This window comes from Prionailurus bengalensis, chromosome X (genome assembly GCF_016509475.1).
Source record: "Prionailurus bengalensis isolate Pbe53 chromosome X, Fcat_Pben_1.1_paternal_pri, whole genome shotgun sequence".
NCBI lineage: Eukaryota > Metazoa > Chordata > Mammalia > Carnivora > Felidae > Prionailurus > Prionailurus bengalensis.
Genome location: NC_057361.1, coordinates 63,546,722 through 63,572,126, shown reverse-complemented (window position 1 = coordinate 63,572,126; position 25,405 = coordinate 63,546,722). Strand labels below are relative to the sequence as shown.

General features: G+C 34.4%; 1 protein-coding gene across 11 annotated transcripts in view; it reads left to right on the top strand.

The window, feature by feature from the left end:
* ATRX (ATRX chromatin remodeler) overlaps positions 1–25,405 on the top strand; it is a 313,439-nt gene that overhangs the window by 182,550 nt on the left and 105,484 nt on the right. For all 11 annotated transcript variants that reach the window (XM_043570144.1, XM_043570145.1, XM_043570140.1 and 8 more), the window contains 7 exons: positions 6,348–6,489; positions 7,683–7,792; positions 13,888–14,034; positions 14,198–14,375; positions 21,687–21,824; positions 23,622–23,797; positions 25,199–25,316. In XM_043570144.1, the coding sequence (XP_043426079.1) occupies positions 6,348–6,489; positions 7,683–7,792; positions 13,888–14,034; positions 14,198–14,375; positions 21,687–21,824; positions 23,622–23,797; positions 25,199–25,316 (1,009 nt within the window). The remainder of the gene's footprint in view (positions 1–6,347; positions 6,490–7,682; positions 7,793–13,887; positions 14,035–14,197; positions 14,376–21,686; positions 21,825–23,621; positions 23,798–25,198; positions 25,317–25,405) is intronic.

The following is a 25,405-nucleotide window of genomic DNA, read 5'->3' as shown; positions in this document are numbered from 1 at the left end:
TGTACTTGAGGTATATTCCTTAGATCTCTACTTTCTTGAGGGTTTTTATCAAGAAACGATGCTGTATTTTGTCAAATGCTTTTTCTGCATCTATTGAGATGATCACGTGGTTCTTATTCCTTCTTTCATTAATGTGATATATCACATTGATTGATTTGCAGATATTGTGCCACCCATACAGCCCAAGAATAAATCCCTCTTGATCATGGCAAGTAATTCTTTTGACGTGTTGTTGAATTTGATTTGGTAGTATCTTATTGAGAATTTTTGCATCCAGGTTCATTAATTGTCTTGTAATTCTCCATTTTACTGGGGTCTTTGTCTGGTTTTGGAATCAAGGTAATGCTGGCTTCATAGAATGAGTTTGGAAACTTCCCTTCCATTTCTATTTTTTGGAACAGTTTGAGGAGAATAATTATTAACTCATCTTTAAATGTCTGTGGAATTCCCTTGGGAGGCCATCTGGCCCAAGACTTATTTATTTGGAGGTTTCTTATTACTAATTCAATTTCATTGCTGGTTATGAGCCTGTTCAAAATTTCTATTTCTTCCTCTTTGAGTTTTTGTAGTGTGTGAGTTTCTAGGAATTTGTTCATTTCCAGATTGTCCTGTTTGTTGGCATATAATTTTTCATAGTATTCTCTAATAATTGCTTGCATATCTATCTGTTGTGTTGGTTGTGATCTCCCTTCTTTCATTCATGATTTTATCTATGGTCCTCTCTCCTTTCTTTTTGAGAAATCTGGCTAGGGGTTTATCAGTTTTGTTTATTCCTTCAAATAACCAGCTCTTAGTTGGTTTTTTTCCCCAGCTCTTAGTTTTATTGTTGTTTCCTACTGTTTTTTTTTTTTAATTCTATTTAGTTTATTTTTGCTCTGTTCTTTATTATTTCCTTTTTGTTGGCTTTGGGCTTTATTTGCTGCTCCTTTTCTTGCTCCTTTAGGTATAAGTTTAGGTTGTGTGTTTGAGACCTTTATTGCTACTTGAGATAGGCATGAATTACAATGTACTTTCCTCTTAGGATTGCCTTTGCCACATGCCAAAAGGTTTGGACTGTTGTGTTTTCATTTTCATTTGCTTCTCTGTATTTTTTAATTTCTCCTTTAATTTCCATTTATTCTTTAGTAGAATGTTCTTTAACCTCCATGTATATGAGGGCTTTCCACATATTTTCTTGTGGTTGATTTACAGTTTCATGGCTTTGTGGTCTGAAAATAGACAGCATATGATTTTGATCTTTTTGTATCTGTTGAAGGCTGATTTGTGATCCAGTATGTGATCTCTTTTGGAGAATGTTCCATGTGTACTCACGAAGACTGTGTATTCTGCTTTTTAATATCTGTTAAGTCCATCTGGTCCTTCAGAGCCGTTGTTCCTTGTTGATTTTCTGACCATATGATCTGTCCATTGCTGTAAGGTGAGGTATTAAAGTCTCCTACAATAATGGTATTATTACCAATGAGTTTCTTTGTTTGTGATTAATTGATTTATATATCTGAGTGCTTCCAACTTGAGGGCATAAATATTTATAATTGTTAGATCTTCTTGATTAGTAGATCCCTAAATTATTATATAATGCCCTTCTTCATCTCTGGTTACAGTCTTTCTTTTAAAATCTAGTTTGTCTGATATAAGTATGGATACTCTGGCTTTCATTTCACCTCCATTAGCATAATAGATGGTTCTCTATCCCCTCACTTTCAATCTGCAGGTGTCCTCAGGTCTAAAATTAGTCTCTTGTAGAGTCTCTTGCAGCATATAGATGGATCTTGGGCTTTTAACCATTCTGATACCTAACGTCTTTTGATTGGGCATTTAGCCCATTTACATTCAGAGTGATTTTTGAAAGATATGTATTTAGTGCCATTGTGTCATGGGTAGATTTCATGTTTCTTGTGATGTTCTTTGGTCCTTTGTAGTCTTTGCTGCTTTGTACTCAGAGATTCTACCTTAGAATTACTTGCAGGGCTGGTTTAGTGGTCACGAACTCCTTTAACTTTTGTTTGGGCATGTTTATCTCTCTTTTTATTCTGAATGACAGACTTGCTAGATAAAGGATTCTTTGGTGTGTATTTTTCATATTCAGCACATTGAATGTTTCCTGCCACTCTCTTCTGGCCTGCCAAGTTTCGGTGGACAGGTCTGCTACTACCCTTATGTGTCTACCCTTGTAGGTTAAGGCCTGTATGTCCATAACTGCTTTCAGAATTTTCTTTTTCTTTATATTTTGCAAGTTTCTCTATGATATGTTGTGGTGTTGACCCATTTCTGTTGATTTTCAAGGGAGTTCTCTGTACCTTTTGGATTTGGATGCCTGTTTCCTTCCCCAGATTAGGGAAGTTCTCAGCTATAATTTATTCAAATAAACCTTCTGCCCTTTTCTCTCTTCTTCTGGGACTCATATGGTATTGATATTGTTTCATTTCATGGAATCACTTAGTTCTCTAATTCTCCCCTCGTGATCTAGTAATTTCCTTTCTCTTTTTTTTCATCTTTATTATTTTCCATAATTGTGTCTTCTATTTCACCTGTTCTCTCCTCTGCTTCTTCAGTCCTCGCTGTCACTGTGTCTAGTTTGCATCTCAACTATAGCATATTTTAATTCATTCTATTTTTAGGTCTTTGATCTCTGCAGCAAGGGTTTCTCTGGTATCTCCTATGCTTTATTCAAGCCCAGCTATTAGTCTTATGACTTTGGTCTAAATTCTTATTCACATATATTATTTGTATCTGTTTTGAGCAAGTTTCTAGCTGTGATTTCTTCTTCACCTTTTTTTCAGAGAAAATTCCTCCATTGTCATTTGGACTAAGTTTGTCTTTTGCGTGTTTTAAAAGCTTTTTATTTCCTGCATCTGAGAGTACTATTTTATTTATTTTAATTTTTTAAATGTTTTTATGTGTATTTATTTGAGTATAGTTGACACAGTCTTACATTAGTTTCAGGTGTACAATATAATGATTCAACAAGTTTGTTATGCTATGTTCAGTATCACTAATCCTCTGGGAAATGCAAATCACAACCACGATGTCACCTTATCCATGTAAGAATGGCCAGAATCAAGAAGAGAAGAAACGACAAATGTTGGCAAGGATGTGGAGAAAAATGAACCCTCTTGCCCTATTGGTGGGAATGTAAATTAGTATAGCTATTTGGGAAAACAGCATGGAAGTTCATCAAAAAATCGAAAATAGAACTACCCTTTGATACAGGAATCACACTACTGGGCATTTACCCCCCAAATACAAAAGCACTAATATGGAGAGATACATGCACCCCTCTGTTTATTGCAGCACTATTTATAGTAGCCAAACTATGGAAGCAGCCCATGTCCATCGATAGATGAATGGATAGAGAAAACTGGTGTGTATATTCCACACAGTGGAATATTATTCAGCCATAAAAAAGAATGAAATCTTGTCATCTGCAACAACATGGCTAGAGCTAGAGAATATAATGCTCAGCGAAATCAGTCAGGTAGAGAAAGACAAACTCTGTATGATCTTACTCATATGAAGAACTTAAGGAACAAAACAAATAAGCAAAGGAAAAAAAGAGAGAGAGACAAACCTAGAAACAGACTCTTAAGTATAGAGAACAAACTAATGGTTACCAGAGGGGAGATGGGTGGGGTTATTGGGACAGGGATTAAAGATTACACTATAAAGACAATGAAAAAAATAAACAGACAAAAAATTATCTCCTCCTACATTCAAGATGAAGTTTGAATAATCCCCAATCCCTAAGATAACACTTAATAATAAAAATATTATCCAAACCACTAATGAACATATGGTTCCAAAGTCTTAATTAGAGCCTTGTGCATGAGTTTTCTAGTGATATATTAAAATATTATTACAAACTTAGCAACTTAAAATAAGACAAAATTATTATCTTACAGTCCTGTAAGTTAGGAGCTTGATAGTGGCCTGAGTGTGGCTCTACTGGGTTGCCTGCTCAGTGTCTCACCAAGTGAAAATTGAGGTGTTAGCCAGAATGGAGATTTTTATATAAGACTGTGTGTCATTTTTAAGGTCACTTTTTGTCAGAATTAAGTCTTTTGTAGCTTGTAGCATTGAGATCCTTAGCTCCTAGACACTTCTCTTCACAGCATGGCTTTGAGACCAGTAAGAGACTATTTCTTATCACTTGTCTTTTAAATGGCTCATCTTGATTGGGTCTGGCCCACCTAGGAGAATCCTCTTTTTGGTTTAATCAAACCCAGCTGATTATTAACTCAATTATGGTAATGATATCCCATTCATATTTACAGATGGTCAACCACACTCAAACGGATGGGAGTATATAGGGTGTTTACACCAGAGGATGGGGATATTAGGGACCATTTTAGGATGCTGCCTGCCACACCATGCAAACAGGACAAGACATTCAGGAATTTTCCATTTTGACTAATGGATTTGCCCCAGTGATACAAAGCTGGCACACATCCAAGCTAGGACACAGTGAAAAATTTAGTGAATTCTTAGTCTATGTCAGATACTTTGCATACATTGTCTTATTTAATGTCTACAACAACTCCTGAAGGCTGTTTATAATCTTTCCTACTTTGCAGATGGAAAAACTGAAGCTGAGAGGATTTAAGTAACTTGTTAAAATGGAGTTTGGATCTAAATGGTCTGTGGTATTTATTCTCCACTAGGATGTTATCTAGTATAGTATTAATCCTGATTTGTATATCATTTACAGTTTTACACAAGTACAGTATCTATTCAGGTAATTTATCACAGTTTTGTGACTTATTTTTTATTTTTTCATGCAAGAATGATACTGAGGTTATGGTTTAAAAAGAGTGTCCTTCTAAAGAGACATTTAAAAACATTTACAGATGAAATTCCATGCTTTCTCAGGTTTGCTTCAAAATCATTTGTGGGATCTGAGGAGTTAGAGAATGGGTAGGAGGAGGCTGCCAGTGTAAAAAAAACTGACCAGAAGTTGTTAATTTTTGAAGATGGATAATGGGTAACAGGGCTGATTATACTATTCTTTCTACTTTTGTTTACCTTTGAAAATTTCCATAGTGAATATTAAGTAATCCATAGTTACAGTTTTAAATAAGAAAGAAAATACTGGCTAAGTTTTATTCCTTATATGACATTCCTTACACATCATAATGTCTGCAATTATTTTTAAAGTTTATTTATTTATTTTGACAGAGCACACATGTGCACAAATGGGGGAGGGGCAGTGAGAGAATCCCAAGCAGGCTCTGTACTGTCAGAATGGAGCCCAGCATGGGGTTCATTCTCATGAATTGTGAGATCATGACCTAAACCAAAGTCAAGAGTTGGATGCTTAACTGACTGAACCACCCAGGATCCCCATAATGTGTGTAATTTCAAAATAATGAATTTTATTGGTTTTCATGGAACAAAACTGTTTATAGAAGCATTTCCTTTATTAAAATAGTATTGTGTAGTGGTTAAGAGCAAGGACTCTAGTGTCTGATCCTCTGGGTGTAAATCTTAGTGTTGTGATATTTGATAATTGTATGACCTTGTATAAGTCATTTAACTTCTGGGTCTCTCACTTTTTTTTAATTTGTAAAATGGGAATATTTATACATATATTATACAGTTCTTGGTTGTAGTATGTAATGGATACATATTGGGATAAGACAGCAAAAAATGTATACACATACATGTATTCATGTGTATTTATATCCAAGTTTTCTTTTGAATAAGAAACTTATTTAAGATAACTGTTTTCCTTTTGCAGTTAGAGGATATTATATGTTGTTGTCATGTTTTTGAGCCTGTGGTTCTTAAACCAGTATTTCTAAAAGTTTTTTCCTTTCACAACGCATACTTCCACTGTTTTTCAGTGGAAGTCGTTTGGCATCTTGGGTGGGTCAGTTTTTGTTTGGGACTGGCTTTTACATTGTGGAACATCTGTATTTACCTTCCTCTCTGCCTATGTTACATACCAGTCCTTGTGACAACCTTATGTGCCCTTGCACATTTTCAGATGTTTTCTAGAAAATAGAACCATGCTTGTTTGCGAGCCATGTGTCTATTCAAATCTTTAGGGTGGTACCATATATAGAGTGTTTTAGAATACTACTTTTCTCAACAGCTTTACCTATCACGTGTGTTGATACATGTTAGGTGTGAACTGATGATTTAAATTAACCATATTACCACAGTGACTCAGTCTTGTACAGGTTTTTGATTTGGAAAACCTGTATTAACCTGTGATATGTCCTGATCTTTTTGAACAAAGTATTGGATATGTGGTGTGTAAGTAGATGTGTCTATATTTTGGAAAAGCTTCCTTAGTATTGCTTGAAAGATTTCTCTGAGTTGGCTAACTATAATTCCCTTTCTTGTAGGTGATAGAAATTGAAGATGCTTCACCCACCAAGTGTCCAATAACAACCAAGTTGGTTTTAGATGAAGATGAAGAAACCAAAGAACCTTTAGTGCAGGTTCATAGAAATATGGTTATCAAATTGAAACCCCATCAAGTAGATGGTAAGAAACAGTTATATGATTAAAGCATTTTTTATTTTTTTATTTTTTATTTTTTTAAATTTTTTGAATATTTATTTTTGAGAGAGAGAGAGAGAGAGAGAGAGAGAGAGAGAGAGAGCAAGGAAGGGAGGGGCAGAGAGAGAGTGGGAGACACAGAATCCAAAGCAGGCCTCAGGCTTTGAGCTGTCATCACATGTCCAACGCAGGGCTGGAACTCATGAGCCGTGAGATCATGACCTCAGCTGAAGTCAGATGCCTAACCAACTGAGCTACCCAGGTGCCCCTAATTAAAGCATTTTTAATTAAGTTTTACCAATATTTGGTGTCTCCTGTGTGCCTTACATTCTACTAAGCACTAGCAGTACATTGGTGAGGAAAACAAACATGAACCCTGCCCACTGTGGAGCTCATAAATATATGAGGAGAAACAATTGGATGATTGTAAAGAAAATGAGTGTTATAGAAGGGGAAATAAGTGCCACTTACAAATGGTATATATAGCAAATGGATTCATATAGTCTCCAGTGGTTGGCTAAGGGCAGCTGCAGGGTAGGGAGAGGTACCACTATTAGCTAAAAGCTTTCTTCAGAAAATGCTATTTGAACATTTTCAGGTATATTTGTTAATAATATTCTGACATTGGTATTTTTAAAGATACCAAATTATCCCTTTTCTCCACTTCGTTAGAATGGAATCAGTAAGTCAGTTTTCAGTGTGTACATGAATGAATTCATAAGGGAAGTTCTATAGTTCCTACTTCTTGGATAGTGAATCCCCCTTTTTGTCTGGTCTTTACTATTGAATAAGGGGAGAGATGATAAATTATCTCCTGGGTTGTTTTCCTGATAAACTCAACAAGCATGAAAGAATATTTGATAGGAATCTGTAAATTGGATAAAATTTTGCATAACATTTCTATTTTAGATTATTCATATGTTTCTTTGAATCGTCCCAGGGAATGAAGATTTGCTGTGATAGATTAGTGAATGAAGGGAAGTGGCTGTATGCTTGTGTTTGCTGTCCTTTTTTCTAATTAACCTTATTGGGTTTGGGAGCATCTCATTTATACTTAGAAGATTATCTCTTTTTAAAATTCTATTTATTAGAAGTTTGGTTATGTTTTTGATGTGTTTATGAAGGAAGATTTTTAACTTGGATCTTTAAATTAAACTTAATGAAGCTGTTGTTTTTAGGTGTTCAGTTTATGTGGGACTGCTGCTGTGAATCTGTAAAAAAAACAAAGAAATCTCCAGGTTCAGGATGCATTCTAGCCCACTGCATGGGCCTTGGTAAGACTTTACAGGTAAGAACAGAAAGGTATTCTGCTTTTGTACATTTCATGTTTTCAAGAATATATATTGGATTCTATTCTGTGTCCCAGGCAGAGTTGTAGTGGCTGGAGATAGAGTGGTGAATAAGAAGATCCCTCCTCAGGAAGCTTATATTCTGGTGTGGTTGAGAGATTTTAATCAAATAAGAAATACATATTTTCAGATAGGAAGAGTTCAGAGAGAATAGAGAGGGAGTGCAGCTTTTAGGAGGTGAGGCAGAGCAGAAATCCTAATGAAGTGAAGGAATAGAGTTACAAGTCATAGCCAGTAAAAAACTGCAAAGATTTTGAAGTGTAAGGAATTTCCTTTACAATTTTTTAACAGTCTGTGATCCTGTAGTAAGGAGAATGTAAAATACTTTTCACTGTTAAAATACTGCATTTCTGATTGGCAGGAGTTGTAATACAGATAACATTAGTGAATATAGATGTAATATTAAGCCATGAGATAACTATTACAGACTCAATGAGTCAGGACACTTTGTTTTTTATTTTTATTTATTTATTTTTTTACCATTTTAACTATTTTTTTGGCTTTTTAAGATTTTAATTCCCGTTAGTTAACACACAGTGTTATATTAGTTTCAGGTGTACAGTACAGTGATTCAGTAACTCCATATGTCACCTAGTGCTAATCATGAAAAGTGCACTCCTTAATCCCTATCATCTTTTAATCCATCCCCCTCCGCCTTCATCCCCAATGTAACCATCAGTTTGCTCTCTGTAATTAAGGGTCTGTTTCTTGATTTGTCTGTTTTTCCCTTTGTTCATATCTTTCTTAAATTCCATGTGAGTGAAATCCTGTGGTATTTGTCTCACTCCAACTGACTTATTACACTTAGCATTATGCTCTCTAGCTCCATCCATGTTGTGGTAAATGGGAAGATGTCATTTTTTTTATGGCTAATACTCCTCTGTGTGTGTGTGTGTGTGTGTGTGTGTGTGTGTGTGTGTGTGAGATCTCACATCTTGCTTATCCATTCATCTACCAAATGACACTTGGACTGCTTCCATAATTTGGCTGTTGTAAATAATTCTGTGAGCATATGGATACATGTCTGTATGCCTTTGAATTAGTGTTTTTCTATTCTTTGGGTAAATACCTAGTAGTGTAATTGGTATTATTAACTTTTTGAGGAACTTCCATACTGTTTTCCACTGTGGCTGCACCAGTTTGTTTTCCCACCAACAGTGCAGCAGGACTCTTGTCTCCACATCCTTACCAACACTAGTTTTTCTTGTGTTGTTTATTTTAGCCATTCTTTTTTTTTTAATTAAAAAAATTTAAATAAATATTTTTAATATAATATTTTAAATATTTAAATACTTAAATATTCAATATTAATATTAACAGTTAATCAATATCTAATATTATTTTAATAATATATTTATATAAATATATTTAAATATTTAAATATTATATATTTATATTTAAATATTTTTGAATATTTTTAATATTTAATATATTTAAATTAATATTTAATATTAATATCTAATGATATTTAATATTAATATTTAAGTATTTAAATATTTAATAATAAAACTATTAAAATATTTTAATACAATAAATTTAAAATAAATATTTTAAATAAATTTTTTTTTAATGTTTATTTTTGAGAGAGAGAGAGAGAGCGAGTGAGCGAGCAGGGAGTGGCTGAGAGAGAGGGAGACACAGCATCCGAAGCAGGCTTTAGGCTCCGAGCTGTCAGCACAGAGCCCAACACAGGGCTCGAGCCCACAAACTGTGAGATCGTGACCTGAGCTGAAGTTGGATGCTCAACCAACTGAGCCACCCGGGCACCCCTGATTTTAGCTATTCTGACAGAGGAAAGATAATATCTCACTGTAGTTTTGATTTGCATTTCCCTAATGATGAGTGATGTTGACCTTCTTTTCTTGTGTCTATTGGTTGTCTCTATGTCTTCTTTGGAAAATGTCTGTTCATATCTTCTGAATATTTTTTAACTGGGTTATTTGTTTTTTGGGTGTTGAACTTTGTAAGTTCTTTATATATTTTGGGTACTAACCCTTTATCAAATATGTCATTTGAAAATATCTTCTCCCATTCTAAAAGTTGCCTTTTAGTTTTATTGATAGTTTCCTTTGCTGTGCGGTTTTGCATTTTGATGAAGCCCAGTTTATTTTTTGCTTTTGTTTCCCTTGCCTCAGGAGTCATATCTTGAAAAATGTTCCTACAGTCAGTGTCAGAGACCTTACTGCCTGTGCTCTATTTTAAGATTTTTATGCATTTAGGTCTCACGTTTAGGTTTTCTATCCATTTTGAATATTTTTGTGTGTTGTGTAAGAAAGTGGTCAAGGTTTATTCTTTTGCATGTCGCTGTCCAGTTTTCCCAATACCATTTGTTGAAGAGACTTCTTCCCATTGGATATTTGTTTCTGCTTTGTTCAAGATTTATTGACCATATAATTTGGGGTTTATTTCTGGGTTTTTTATTTTGTTCCATTTATCTATATTTCTTTTTTGTGTCAGTAGCATCCTGTTTTCATTACTACAGCTTTGTAATATGCCTTGATGTCTGGAATTGTAATGCTTTACCTCTCTTTTTCAAGATTGGTCTGGCTATTTGGGTTCCTTGTGGTTCCATACAAATTTTAGGATTATTTGTTGTAGTTCTCTGAAAAATGCTGGTGGCATTTTGATAGGGATTCCATTAAATGTGTAGATTGCTTTGCATAGTATAGACATTTTAACAGTATTTGTGTTTCCAATCCATGAACATGGAATGTCTTTCCATTTCTTTGTGTCCTCTTCAGCTTCATTCATCAGTTTATAGTTTTCAGAGTATAGATCTTTTGCCTCTTTGATTAGGTTCATTCCTAGTTATCTTACTGTTTTTGGTGCAATTGTAAATGGGATTGTTTTCTTTATTTCTGTTTCTGCTGCTTTGTTATTGGTGTATAGAAATGCAACAGATTTTTGTATGTTGATTTTGTATCCTGTGACTTCAGTGAATTCATTTGTCAGTTCTAGTAGTTTTTTGGTGGAATCTGTTGGGTTTTCTATAGTATGTCATCTGCAAATAGTGAACATTTTACCTTTTCTTTGCCAATTTGGATGCCCTTTGTTTCTTTTTGTTGTCTCATTGCTGTGGCTAGCACTTTCAGTCTTATGTTGAATAAAAGTGGTGAGAATAGACATTCTCATGTGGCTGTTGGTAGGTAGCATATAGATCAGTCCTATTTTTTTTTTATCCATTTTGTCCTTTTGTGTCTTTTGGTTGAAGCATTTTGTCCAGTTACATCCAAAGTAATTGTTGATATATAATGTATTTATTGTCATCTTATTATTTGTTTTGTGATTGTTTCTGAAGATTTTCTCTGATCATTTCTTGTTTTTTGTCTCTTTCTTGTTTTCTGATTTTCTTTAATATATTTGGATTTCTTTCTCTGTATTCTTTGCATGTTTATTGGTGGTTTTTGATACATGGTTATCATTAGGTTTGTTATAGCCTCTTCCGCATATCACAGTCTATATTGAGTTGATGGTCATTTAAGTTCAAACCAATTGTTTCCTGCTCTCTTCCACATGTTTTCTGTATATGGTGCCATATTTTATATCCTTTTATTTGTTCGTTTACTGATGTTTTACAGTGATGTTCATTTTTAATGCTTTTGTGTTTCCTACTTTTATACTGTCACGTTTTCTCTCCTTTCAACTCAAGAGTCCCCTTTAATTTTCTTATAGGGATGGTTTGTTGGTCATTAAACTCCTACAGTTTTTGTTTGTCTGGGAAACTCTGTTTCTCTTTCTATTCTGAATGATAGCCTTTCTGGACAGAGCATTTTTGGCTACAGATTTTTCCCATGCAGAACCTTGAAAATTTCATGCCAGCCCCTTCTGGCCTGCAACATTTCTTCTGAAAAGGCTGTTAATAGCCTTACGGGTTTTCCTTTGTATGTCACTGTTGTCTTTTGTCTTGCTGCTTTGAAAAGTTGTTTTTTTTCCACTATATTTTGCCAATTTAATTAGAATATGTTTTGGTGTGGGTCTGCTTTTGTTCATTTTGTTGGGAGTTCTCTGTGCTTCCTTGATCTGGAATATCTGCTTCCTTCCCCAAATTAGGGAAGCTTGCAGCTATTATTTTTACAAATAAATTTTCTGCCCTCTTTTCTCTGTCATCTTCTTTTGGGGGTTATATAAATACAAATGTTATTAATGTTTGAAGGAGTCACTGATTTCCCTAATTTTGTTCTTATTTTGCATAATTCTTTTATCTCTCTTTTGTTTAACGTGATTACTTTCCATTACTCTGTCCTCTAGGTCATTAATTCATTCCTGTGCTTCTTCCATTCTGCTCTTCATTCCAGGGAGCCTATTTCTCACTTTGTTTATTGAGAGTTTTATCTCTGCTGTGTTATTCTTTATCTCTCTGGTAAGGGTCTCACTCATGTCTTCCTCTCTTTTCACAAGTCCAGTGAATATCCTTTTATCGTTACTTTAAATTCTCTCTTAGGTTAATTACTTATATCTGTTTCACTTAGATCTCTGGCCTTAGCCCTCTTTTGTTCTTTCATCTGGGATAAATTTCTCTGTCTTCTCATTTTGTCTGTGTCTCTGTGCCTGTTTCACTGTGTTAGAAAAGTAAGCTACATCTCCTGTTCTTTAGGGTAATGGCCTTATGAAGAAGAGGTCCTGTAGTGCTGTGCCATATAGTGTGCCATGTTCCCCAAGGTCTGTTGCTTCTGGGACTAACTCCAATGGGTGCTGCGTGTGCTTTGCTGTTTTGTCCTGGCTGCTTTATCCTTCAGGCCAGTTGTCTGCAGAGGCTCTCTTTATCTTAGCAGTGTTTGGTCCATGGTCTGAATATGGTGAGTTTTAACTAGGTGTGCTCTGGTCTGCTTGTGGAATGAGAACTGTTGCAACTGCTGCTAAAACAAGACCATGAAAATTCCTTGGTCAGGGGCATGGTGTGAACAGGGGTTTGGGCTGGTCTGGGGATGACTTGGAGGGGTGCTTCCAGTGGAGTGCTGTTGTTGGGGGCTTACTGTAAATAAGTTAGGTAGGGAGTGCCAGTGCTTATGCTCAGGGTCAGGACAGAGAAATGGTGCTGGCCAGTTTTTTTGTTCCTGGAGGGGTCTCTTGGTGAGTGCTGGGATGTGGTTTGAGATAAGCATATATCTTCCCCACTGTGTGCTCCAGTTGCTCTTCAATTCGTTCTTTCCATGTTGTATGCCCACGGGCTGTTTGCCTTCTCTTCAAGAGCAGCACAGTGTCTTCAGGGCTCCATTTTAGCGATGACTGCTGACCTTTAAAACTTAAGCCCCGCTTTTTTCAAGAACTCATGAAATTCAGCCCCTCCCTTTCTAAGCCAGTTGCTGTGGGGATTCATTTTCCCTGTCTGCTTTACTGTGTGATATTCTGTCCCTTACCCTTCTCCGTAACCATGGCTCCCTCCCTGCCACAGCGACCATGACCCTTTTCTGCCCTAAACCGCATCTCCACACTTCCTACTTTCTTCGGTGTGGCCTCTTCTTTACCTTTAGTTGTAGAATTTATCCTGCCAGGCTTTTGGTCAGTTTCTTGGGTATTTATGATGATTTGATAGTTATCTAATTGTATTTGTGGGATAAGGCAAGCTTAGGGTCCTTGTACTCTGCTTCGATCTTCCCAAGGTATCAAGTTAGAACACTTGAAAATAGAAAAGTACTAAAAGTACTGCATAGCAGAATTCTCTTCTGAATGGGTGATGGTAGCTTCTGAACATTTGTGGGGATAGACGTTGTGTGGAGACCAGCGACTTCGTCATAGTTTTGGTATGGTTACTTCTTATATTCATATTATTATTATTATTATTGATCATAGGATCATGAAGCTTTAAGGTTAGAAGAACCTTATATATTATGTAGTCAAACTCCATCTTTTTATATATTATAATATCTCTTTCCATGTACTTTGCCTTGTTTGGACATTGTGAGCTTTGATTGGTTGCTTTATTGTTTAAAGGTAGAAGAAAACCAAGTTATTAAATCGTAAGATTGTTTCATTTATTTTAACTTTTTTACTGATATTTTAGTTGAAGATGGTAACTTAATTTGGTTTTTTGTAGGTGGTAAGTTTTCTTCATACGGTTCTTTTGTGTGACAAATTGGATTTCAGCACAGCTTTAGTGGTTTGTCCTCTTAATACCGCTTTGAATTGGATGAATGAATTTGAAAAGTGGCAGGAAGGATTAAAAGATGATGAGAAGCTTGAGGTATTACATTTTAAATATTTTCTCTTATTAAAATAACTGCAAGAAATTCATATAGTAAAAGAAAAGGATTTTTAATTATTAAGGATGCATATTTACATGGGAATAAGTAGTATTCCTACATTCCTAATAGCTACCTTTAAAAATCTTTATTTTCTCACAAAAGGTCTCTGAATTAGCAACTGTGAAACGTCCTCAGGAGAGAAGCTACATGCTGCAGAGGTGGCAAGAAGATGGTGGTGTTATGATCATAGGCTATGAGATGTACAGAAATCTTGCTCAAGGAAGGAATGTGAAGAGTAGGAAACTTAAGGAAATCTTTAACAAAGCTTTGGTTGATCCAGGTAATATATTAAAAGACACTGAGATAAATAAGTTGAATAAAAAATTGCTGATGTTCGGTTTAACAGGTAACTACTTTATTGAGCAACTGGTAAGTAGCTGGTTTTTGTTTAGCCTTCAGGTTTTTTCCTTCTTTTTTTTTTTCTTAGTAAAATTTTATTAAGGTGATAGCACCCTTACTGTTGCCAGCTGTTCAGAATTCAGTTGTTGAGTCTGGAAGTATTTGAAGTTTTTATGGGAGATCTTGTTAATAAGTAAAATTACATTAGGTACCTATGTCACAATTGCATTTTCTTCCAGCTGTCTGAATATTAGATGATAACAAGACCTCTCTCCATACTCTGAAAACGGTTCTTAAGTTTCTTTCCCAACTTTATATCATTAGAAGAATTGCTACATGGTCCCCCCCACTGTGTTTTGAAGTGTCATCACTATGGAAAGTTAATATTTGCAACACTGTCTAACCTTAGGACATTAAGATCCAAATATTTAATTCTTAATTGGCACTTGGAAAAGCAGCAAGTTATACTATTTGCAAAACTAATTACTTTTTAAAATTTTTTTAAATCCTTTTATTTATTTTTGAGAGAGAGAGAGAGAGAGAGAGAGAGAGAGAGAGAGAGAGAGAGAAACAGAGTGCAAGGTGGGGAGGGTCAGAGAGAGAGAGGGAGACACAGAATCCAAAGCAGGCTCCAGGCTCCGAGCTGTCAGCACAGAGCCTGATGCGGGGCTCGAACTCACATACTGTGAGATCATGACCCGAGCCAAAGTCAGACACTCAACCGACTGAGCCACCCAGGTGCCCCACAAAATGAATTAATTTTTAATTATTTGTTTTTTCCTTTTTAAACTTTATCTTAACATATCTAATTACATTAAGACACTTATTGAGGCTTTATATGTGTGTTGAGAAAATGTAATTTTCACTGTCAGAGTAACAGTATTCTTTAGAATCCATCACTTTACCTTTTTTCAGGTGTAATTCACAGAATTGTAAGATACTTAAATTATACAATGTGATGATTTGACATATAAATACATTTGGAAGTGTTACCAAGAGTTAGATGGAAAAGGAAAGTGGCTTGCTATTCTCACTGCCACATTAAATAATTACAGAGCAGTGAAACGAAAGAAAAGCAGAGCAAAGTTTTATTAAAGTACACTCCAAGGGAGAAGCTGGCAACTCCACAGAGACTGAGGCCCTGAAACTCCTCGGTGTGGGCTTATATCAGTTTTTTCTTTTGGGTAGTTCCTAGGTTTGCAACATTTGAGTGACAGGCCTGGATTATATAATAATTAGCCAACTATGCATGTCCTTTCCCAATATGTATTTGAAACACCTTTATGGGGTAGGAAACCACAGCATTATTTCTATTCTAGAGACATAGGTCAAATAAAGACAAGCAGCTGCTTTCTGCAAAAGTGCAACACGCACAACAAACTTAACTCTTCCTCTGTTGGGATGTTGTAATTGCAAACTGACTGTTACATGGGTGGAATAGGATGGTCCCTGGGTGGTCCTCGGTTGGGGCTCTCCATCAAGACGTCTAAGGTCCATACTCCTGTTGCCCGTTAGCTTCCTGCCTCACAGAAGGATTCACCACTTTGAGTTACACATCTATGACCTCACATATTTACTCACCCCATTTTTTTTTTTTTGGTGAGAGCATTTAAGTTTTACTCTTTTAGCAAATTTTAATTCTACAATTAAATTTAGTGTTATCAGCTATACTCACCATGTTATACATTAAATTCTCAGACCTTATTAATCTTAGAACTAAATGTTTGTACTGTTTTGCCTCTTTTTTTAGGTAATGTTGTAACTAACATGCACCAAAGTAACATTGCCATTGTAAATCTAAGGCTCAATGAGTTTATCTTTCTCCCGTGATTAAAATATTTGTCTCAAAGTTCTGTGGTGGTTTTATTGTCAGAGAACTTTAAGCTAGTGAATAGTATTGCAACATATTTTTCAGAAAGTTGCTTTGGAATAGTTAAAACAACAGTGTCCAAACGCTTAATATTGTGATTTGTTCATGAGGAAATACATTTAAAAAAATTAAAGCTCATAAGGTGAAGAGTAACATTTGTTATTTCCATGTAAATCATTTAGTGACATTTTAAACATGTTTTACTTTAGAATAATTTTTTACAGAAAACTTGAAGTGATAGTAAAAAAAAGCTCCCATATTCCCTACATCCAGATTTCCCAATGTTAACAGCTTGTATTGCCATGGTAGATTTGTCAAAACTAAGAAATTGATACAGTGTTGGTTTATTGTTAACTAAACACCAAACTATATTTGAATTTGACCATTTTTCTTGTTTGCATTCTATTCCAGGATCTGATCCAGGGTATACCACATTGCATTTAATTGGCTTGTCTTCACAGTTTTGTCTGGTCTATGACAATTTCTATCTTTATTTTTCATTATCTTGTTAGTCTTGAGTACTGTGCAAGTATCCTATTTTATGTTCACTAGTGTGTATTTGTTGTTTTTCTTGTAATTAGTTTGGAGTTACAGGTTTTTGAAAATATTTACCAGAGGTGAAACACCCTTCTTACCACAATCATATCAGGAGTACATTAGAATGACATGACATTACTGGATCTGTTATTTTTACCTGTCCCTGTTCTTTGGAAGTCAGTCACAAAGTCTAGCTTACCCAAGTTAGGGGAAGGCTAGGATTAAGCTCTGTCTCCCTTAGTGGCCAGTATCTACACGTAAAATTTGGAATTTTTCTTTAAGAAATATTTGTCCTTTCCTTTTTATATAATCAATCATTGATTTATAGCAGTATAGACTAATAATCTATTATTAGTTTATATTTTAGACTATAATGTTATTTTGCTGTTCAAATTGTTACTATTTGGCCATTGGGAGCTCTTTCACATTTGTAGATTGGTTCGTGTATCCCTTTGATATTTCATTCTTTTTGTTGTTGTTTTAAGCACTTCATTACTTTCTGGTACTATAAGGTATTCCAGGCTCATGTTGTATTGTCTCTGCCCCCTACCCCAGAATTAACCATTTCAGTAATGTGCCATGGTTTCTCTTACTGTAAAATAGTGTTTACAAACCAAGATCTGGTGCTTAGTAGTGTTTGTTACTACTGGAGTATCATTGCTTTTAAGTCCTCTAAGCAGACAGAACTAGGTGATATGTGTACTAATCTATGTCTATGCACAAATCTATCCCTTTGTGTGTGTGTATAGAGATAAATTTGATTTTGTAATGGTGTCTTTGACTCTAATCCAGTGTCATAGGGTTCAGTTTCACCTTCATCGTTAATCTGTTACTTGTCTTTCCAACTATGGGAATTCTGGCTCCAGCCACCTGCCATCCGTTTATTTGTTCAGTTTCATTACACACTAAAGTAATTTCAGAATTGTTAACCATATTGTTTCACAGTTGTTTCTATGTAAGAAACAGATTTAACCACTATAGTACAGTGTTTATGATTGTTTTTGTCTATAGTTTAATAATTTATAGTTAAAACGTTATTTTCTAAAGTCACTTAGGTTAGTTTCTGTGTTTTATTATTTGTACACATGAAAGTATATACTTTGTAATGTAGAGTTTAATGGGTTTTGACAAATGAATAGAGTTATCTCTTTATAACCTCATTACTAGCTTTTTGTTGTTTAATTCATAGTACAGTTAACGTTAAGTCACGCTAAGCATTTATTCATTGTGGTAGCTTTAGTATTAATCTACATTATCTCATTTTAATTTAATGACTAGAGTTTGTTGTGGTAAAAATACACATAACATAAAATCCATTTAACCATGTTAAAGTATAATTCAGTGGCATTTAGTATATTTACAGTGTTATGTAACTATCACAACTATTTTGTTGAACCCTACAGCATTTTCATTTACCTCAAAAAGAAATTTTGTACCCATTAGCAGTCACTTTCAAATGCCCTATCACCTGGAAACTACCAACATATTTTTTGTCTCAGTGGATTTGCCTTTTGTGGAGATTTCATAAAAATATTTCTGGACATTTTATAAAAGTGAAATCATACAATATCTGACTTCTTTCAGTTAGCATAAGGCTTTCAAGCTTTATTTGGTTTGTAGCATGTTATCAGTACTTCAGTCCTTTATATATACACACAATATTAATTCAAGGTACTATTTGATTTAAACAATAAAATAGACCTAGGTAATTAAATAAAATAATGACAGATTTCCATGGTGTATTGAACTATTTCACTCAGGCTTGATTTTTGAATAGAAGAACTTTTCTTCAAGCCTCTTGCTATATCCCTTTTCAGAACTGCATGACTGCATTCTCCCTTTATTTTTTCTATTATGATTTCTAAATATAGCTGTTTTCACATCCTACCACTTCATTCATAGATCATTGGAATGAGGTTTTCCAGAAAGTAGATATTCAGGATTATTAAACTTACGCAGAGAGAGAGGGAGACAGAGAATCTCAGGTAGGCTCTGCACTGCCAGTGCGTAGCCCGATGCAGGGCCTCGAACTCAAGAACTGTGAGAACATGACCTGAGCCCAAATCAAAAGTCGGACACTTAAGCGATTGAGCCACCCAGGCCCCCTAAAACTTCTTAAGATTTTAAAACTTTTTTATGTTAGAGTGTTATGTACATTCCTATCTTTGTAAACAGAATATGAATAACATCTTTTAGCTTTTTTGTTGATTCACGGTTATTCATGAGTATATGTGCTTTTATTCTGTCTTCCTACTCTTATTCGCTCAGATAGCCCTACTAAGGAAAGGGCCCCCTTGCCTTCCATTGCCACACTAATAAATAGTTCTTTTTAAGTTAAATTATAAAAGCAATACATGTTCTTAAGCAAAATACAAACAGAAGGAAAAGGTATATATTAAAAAATAAAAGTTCATCCGTCAGTGGACACTTAGGTTGTTTTTCCATGTCTTGGCTGAACGTGGGAGTGCAGGTATCTCTTTGAGATAATGATTTTGTTTCCTTGGATATATACCCAGAATTAGAAATGCTGTTTCATATGGTAATTCTACTTTTCAATTTTAGAGGAACCTTCATAGTGCCTGCACCAATTTACCTTCTTACCAATGGTGCACAAGCGTTCCCTTCTCTACATCCTCACCAACAGTTGTTATCTCTTGTCTTTTTGAGAATAGTCATTCTAACAGGTATGAGGTGATATCTCATTGTGGTTTTGATTTGCATTTTCCTAGTGATTAGTGATGTTGAGGTCTTTTTTGTGTACCTGTTGCCCATTTGCATGTCTTCTTTGGGTCCTCTGTCCATTTTTAAAGAAGATTGTGTGGGTGTTTTTTCAGGCATGTTTTTTATATTGTAGTGTTTAGAGTCCCAAGGCCACTCTCAGGTTCAGTAATTAACTAGAACTCATGGAACTCAGAAAAGCTGTTTTGGTTATTACAGTGAAAGGATACAAATTAAAATCAGCAACCGGAAAAGTCACAGGGCATCCAGGAGAAATCCTACTGATCTGTTAGTGGAAATGAGCAGACCGCAGTTACTTCTCCCAGCAATGATGTGTAACAGTACATACAGAGCGTTGCTAACCAAGCACACGTATCCAGGCCTTGGTGTTTAGAGTTTGGGCTTGGTCACAAAGACATGTTTGACCACCCATGTGAGTGATCTTAGTCTTTACCCCTTCTAAAGGTCAAGAAGATGCCAAAGGCCTTGTTGCCCCGATAATTCACCTTTTTAGACTATCTGGTGTGTGTCCTAAGCCATCCAAGTAAACAAAGACCATTTTCTCAGGCAGCATATTCCAAGTTTAGAGGTTACCTCCCAGCTGCTGAAGGCAAAGGCTGGGCAGGTTTAGTCCTTTGCTACATATATGTATACATAGATAAAATCACCCTGTTTGAAGTGGTTGTTTAAATACAAACAGCATAACATACATTCTGCACATTGCATCTTTTTATTTAATATATTTTGGCATGTCTTTCCAGGTTAGTACATAGATATCTATATCATTAATTTTAGTTCTGCAACATTCCGTTAAATCATAATTTTATTAACACCCTTTGATAAGCTTTTAGGTTGTTTTCAATTTTCCACCATAACAACCAGTGCTTCACAGAATATTTTTATGTATTTTTGGATACTTGCCAAAGTATATCTTTAGGATAAATTCCCAGAAATTGAAATAATGGGTCAGAAGGTACACTATTTTACATTTTAATAGATACTGTAAAGTTGTCTTCCAAAATGTCAGATGGTAATTTAGACGCTCACAAAGATTGTATGGGAGTACCTGTTTTAGCATACCCTCATGACACTGAATGTTAGATGGTGAAAATCAGTTAAGTCACTTGTGTAAAACACAATTTTTCTTTCTTGAAAACTTTCAGGATTCAAAAGAAACCAGTATGTAGCTTTTTAATACAAAGCTATGTGTAGATTTTTGTTTTTAGAAAGTATATTAGTAATTTTAAAATGTCTTAATATTTCTGTAGCCCCATCTGAATACTGAATAGTAATTGTATTATTTGGCCAATCATACTGAAATGTTTACTTTTGAAATCATGTAGAAGATGAATTTTCTCTAACGCCTAACAGATGGGGAGTAATTTGACAACTGCTTTTGTTGAAATCAATATTTAAAGTAGTATGTGTGTTAACCAGCAAGCAAATTGTGTATAAACAATGCTTTAGGAAGCAATAATATGTTATGAAAGTGGATGTATTTCTTTTGAAGACGTTGCTCTTAGGTGTAAGGTCTTTTATAGCTTGGAAAAGTGTTCTCCCCCATCCTGTAGCCATATAACAATCAATTTATCTGTCTTTTATCAATTAAATTTTCTCCCTGCAAAGAGTATTAGTTATTTGGAATAAGTTACATGGAAGATACTGCATAGCCAATTGATTTATACAGTATTTCTTAAAATGTAGCTTGAAATTTGTCTTTTCACGTATATATGAATTGCTTAGTCTTAGGCAGTTGTGTTAACTTGATATGTTGTGCTGTAATATATCTTTAGCTACTGTTTTCCAATTATTAATATATTTTGTTTTTTCAAATACCTTAGATATGTTGGAGAGATCTTTACACTCTTCTATTTTTATTTTTATATTCTTATTCAGAGAATCTTAAGTACCATCTGTAGTAGTACTTTACTCTACTGTTGGGATATAATTAATACTAGTTAGTGCCACATTACAAAATACAGCAAATATAACAGCAGATAAAACATGACTGTTCTTATGAGCGTGTTGTTTTATTCCCACAAGAGCAGCACTTTAAAGGGTTAACTTATTTACTTAAATGGATTACATTTTCAGCTTAAATGTTGTTTTTTCTACACATTTTTATAGGCCCCGACTTTGTTGTTTGTGATGAAGGCCATATTCTGAAAAATGAAGCATCTGCTGTTTCAAAAGCTATGAATTCTATACGATCAAGGAGGAGGATTATTTTAACAGGAACACCACTTCAAAATAACCTAATTGAGTGTGAGTTAATATCTGCAGTTATAGAGTTTTGGCATTGCCTCAGATATTATTTTTGCCACTTTGCCATTTGCCTTTCTTCTGTCTAGTATAGTCTCTGACCATGATCTACATAGGTCCATCTTAGTCTTATATGAAAGAATACCATACATTTCAAGTGGAATGCTTTATAAATATGAATGGTAAACCATAGTCAAAAGGTGTACCATTTTGAATGTTCAAATATAAACATAGAATTTGAAATCTATAAAAATTATCAGATGTATTAATGATGGCTTTAAAAGTACAAATGCATTGGTGACTATTCAGGAGATATTGTAACAAACTATAATTTAGGGAGAGGTACTATAGGAAATTGAAAAGAAATGCCAAGTGTGAATATTTTTAGGAATGTGGAGATGTGAAAAGGAGAGCTATGTCAAATCTGTGTCAGCATAGAATTTGTTCAGACTGAGGACAGATGATGTGAACCCAGGTGACTTGTGAATTTCTCTCATTTTCATATGTGTGAGAATACTTGAGGGAACAGGAGTTATATTCAGCTAATAAATTGAAATTTCCTATTTATAATCCGTTGCAATAGTTTTTTGTTATTTTTATGTTATTTCCAGCCCTTTAGTAACTTAATTATTTTTTATTTTATTATTTGTAATACTGGTTATTACTTCATTGTAACCTATATTTTATCTTCATTTTTTATCTGTTCCAGTTTCCCCCTTTTCTGTTACTTCATTTGTAGAAATGCTACTTCACATTGCAAAAACAATAAAACATTAGTTAGAAGAGTTTTATGATACAGTGAAGAAAGCAAACCAGTGGTGTTTGACAGTGAAATTCACAAAGAAGTATTTTTTTACTCCCGTGGAACTTTGCTTTAAGTGATACTGCATGTAGAGTTCATTCCTAGTTCTTGATTGAACTGCACTTAATTCTCAATATTATCCATGACTTTATTTTTTAGTTTTTTTTTTTTGAGAGAGAGATGACACAGTGATCGAGGGGCAGAGAGAGAGAAGTGGGGCTCGTGTGCACCTGAAGCAGGGCTTGTGCTCACACAATGTGGGACTCCAACTCATGACCTGAGCCAAAGTCAGATGCTGAACCGACTGAGCCACCCAGGCACCCATATTGATATTCATGACTTTTTAAGGGCTATGCTATAATGAGAATATGTTCTGTCTTACTTTTAATATCTAATTATATATTCTTAGAATTTTCTAAGAGAGTCCTTTGTATCCTGTAAATATCAATTTTGATGTAATAACTGCTAATTTATATTGAAATGGTGAAAAAATGCTATTTCACATTGTGATCTTATATTGTATAGGACAGCTGATAACTCTATTAAGAGCTTCTGGAACTAGAACAGTTAATACAAAATTTGATATAGTGGCTTATTACCTGATTTTGTTATTTTGATTCAATATATATGTTTTTTCACTAGATACCCTTGCTGTCCATAAAATCATGGTTAGAATTACAGAATACTTGTTTCATACTCCATATCTATTATAAAGAACAGGGAAGTAGAATAAAATGTTCTTAGGTGTTTTTTTTTAAACATTCATATCTAGAATATAGTGATGGTTTTATTTGAATTTCTCATCTGGTTTGGAAATCCAGTTCCAGAACTGACTTATAGCCAATGTTTAGTCTATACTCAGTTTACTGTTTGTTCTTTGTAGCTTAATTCTAATGCTTCCATGGCATGTGTTTTTGACATGAACATTTTATCAGTAAGTTTATCTGAGTCCCTTTTAGCTATTATTGTCGTTAGTGAACTAATGTCTTCTCTCTTAGATCATTGCATGGTTAACTTTATCAAGGAAAATTTGCTGGGATCCATTAAGGAGTTCAGGAATCGATTTATAAATCCAATCCAAAATGGTCAGTGTGCGGATTCTACCATGGTAGATGTCAGAGTGATGAAAAAGCGTGCTCACATTCTCTATGAGATGTTAGCTGGATGTGTTCAGGTACAAATATATTCCATATAATAAAATATCGTTGCTTTGTTAGATTACAATCCCAAATGTTTTATGAATTTAAACTTTGTTTTATGTTTTCTTTCCTCTTTTGTCAATATATAGTTTTATAGTTAAATCTCCTAGCATGGTCTTCAAAAGTTTTTGAAACATTGAACTTTCAAAAAAAGAGTTCCATTGTGAGGTTTAGAGCATACTTGATTAATTCATTTGCCAAGTGTATAGCTTCATATTTTAATATGTTAATGTTTAGATTTCTCATCTTTAAGATAGGGAGTATGTAAAAGAAACACAGCTGTTATGATTAAGAAATTCCTATGCTCACCTTAATTTTATAGTATAGTGGCTTGAACCTCACTTATTTGAAATATTTGTAGGAAATGCAATTATGAATTGTGAGAGGGTCATTTTTAACAAAATCCTGAAGAAACAGTTTTATTAATTTGAAGTAATAAAATAACCTGAATGGCTTAGTTAGTACTGTTTACATACAGATATTTAGTGAGCCTCTATTGGTGAGTGAATAAGTATATAGAGTTTGAGCCAGCAGTTAGTAGATCTTAAGATCCGCACATTTTCTTCAGACACTAGATATTAATCATAGCCACAAAGATGTAACAAATCTTTAGAGATAGACTGTGCTTCTGGCTGGATATTCTTTTTTTTTTTTTTTTTCCTGGCTGGATATTCTACCATCATATAAGGCAGTCATTCTGTTTGTTCAGGTTAGCCACAGGTACTAGCAACTACTCTGTTTTTGTATTGCTGCTGCTACCTAGGCAATGTTTTCCTGGTTTAGTAGTCATTTGTATCTAGCACATTCGTGTTTGTTATTTCTTGTTCTTATAATTAAATGGTTTCAAGGGTGTTTATACATGGCTTGCTTTCTCAAGTGGGTAAACAGTTCCCCTAAAGTTATGTGTTATTCTCTGGTATATTGGCACATCTTACCCGAAGGACAACCCAGACTGCATCAGACTTTGATTCATTGTTTTTAGTGTATGATTAAAGCAAGTCTTTTTCTTAACACTGCCTACTATATCCCCTTACCACGTTTTTTCTTTCTTTTTTCTATATAGAGGAGACCATTTGAAAACATAAATTACTTGGTTGGTAATATGACCACTTCAATTTAAAACCTGCCTGGTGTGTTGCAGTCTCTTATTACCAATACATCATATTGTATAGTCATATGAAATATAATAATTACAATCATATGATGATCATTGTGTGATTAAAGAGGGTAAATATGTTTAAGAAAATGCTTTCTTGTATGTTTGGTACCTGTTTATGCATATCTTTTAGTTGCAAGCAATGATAATTCTTTGAACAGTCAATTCCTTTCATATATTTAGGTTAACTAATTTTCATTATCTTTCTTGTTAATTACAGAGGAAAGATTATACAGCGTTAACAAAGTTCTTGCCTCCAAAACATGAATATGTGTTAGCTGTGAGAATGACTCCTATTCAGTGCAAGCTCTATCAGTACTACTTAGATCACTTAACAGGTAACAAATATGCTTAGTTTATTTTTATATTTTCTCTAAAGACATTCTTTTTCTGAAGGATGTTGTTTTAGTAATTTTACCATGTCATT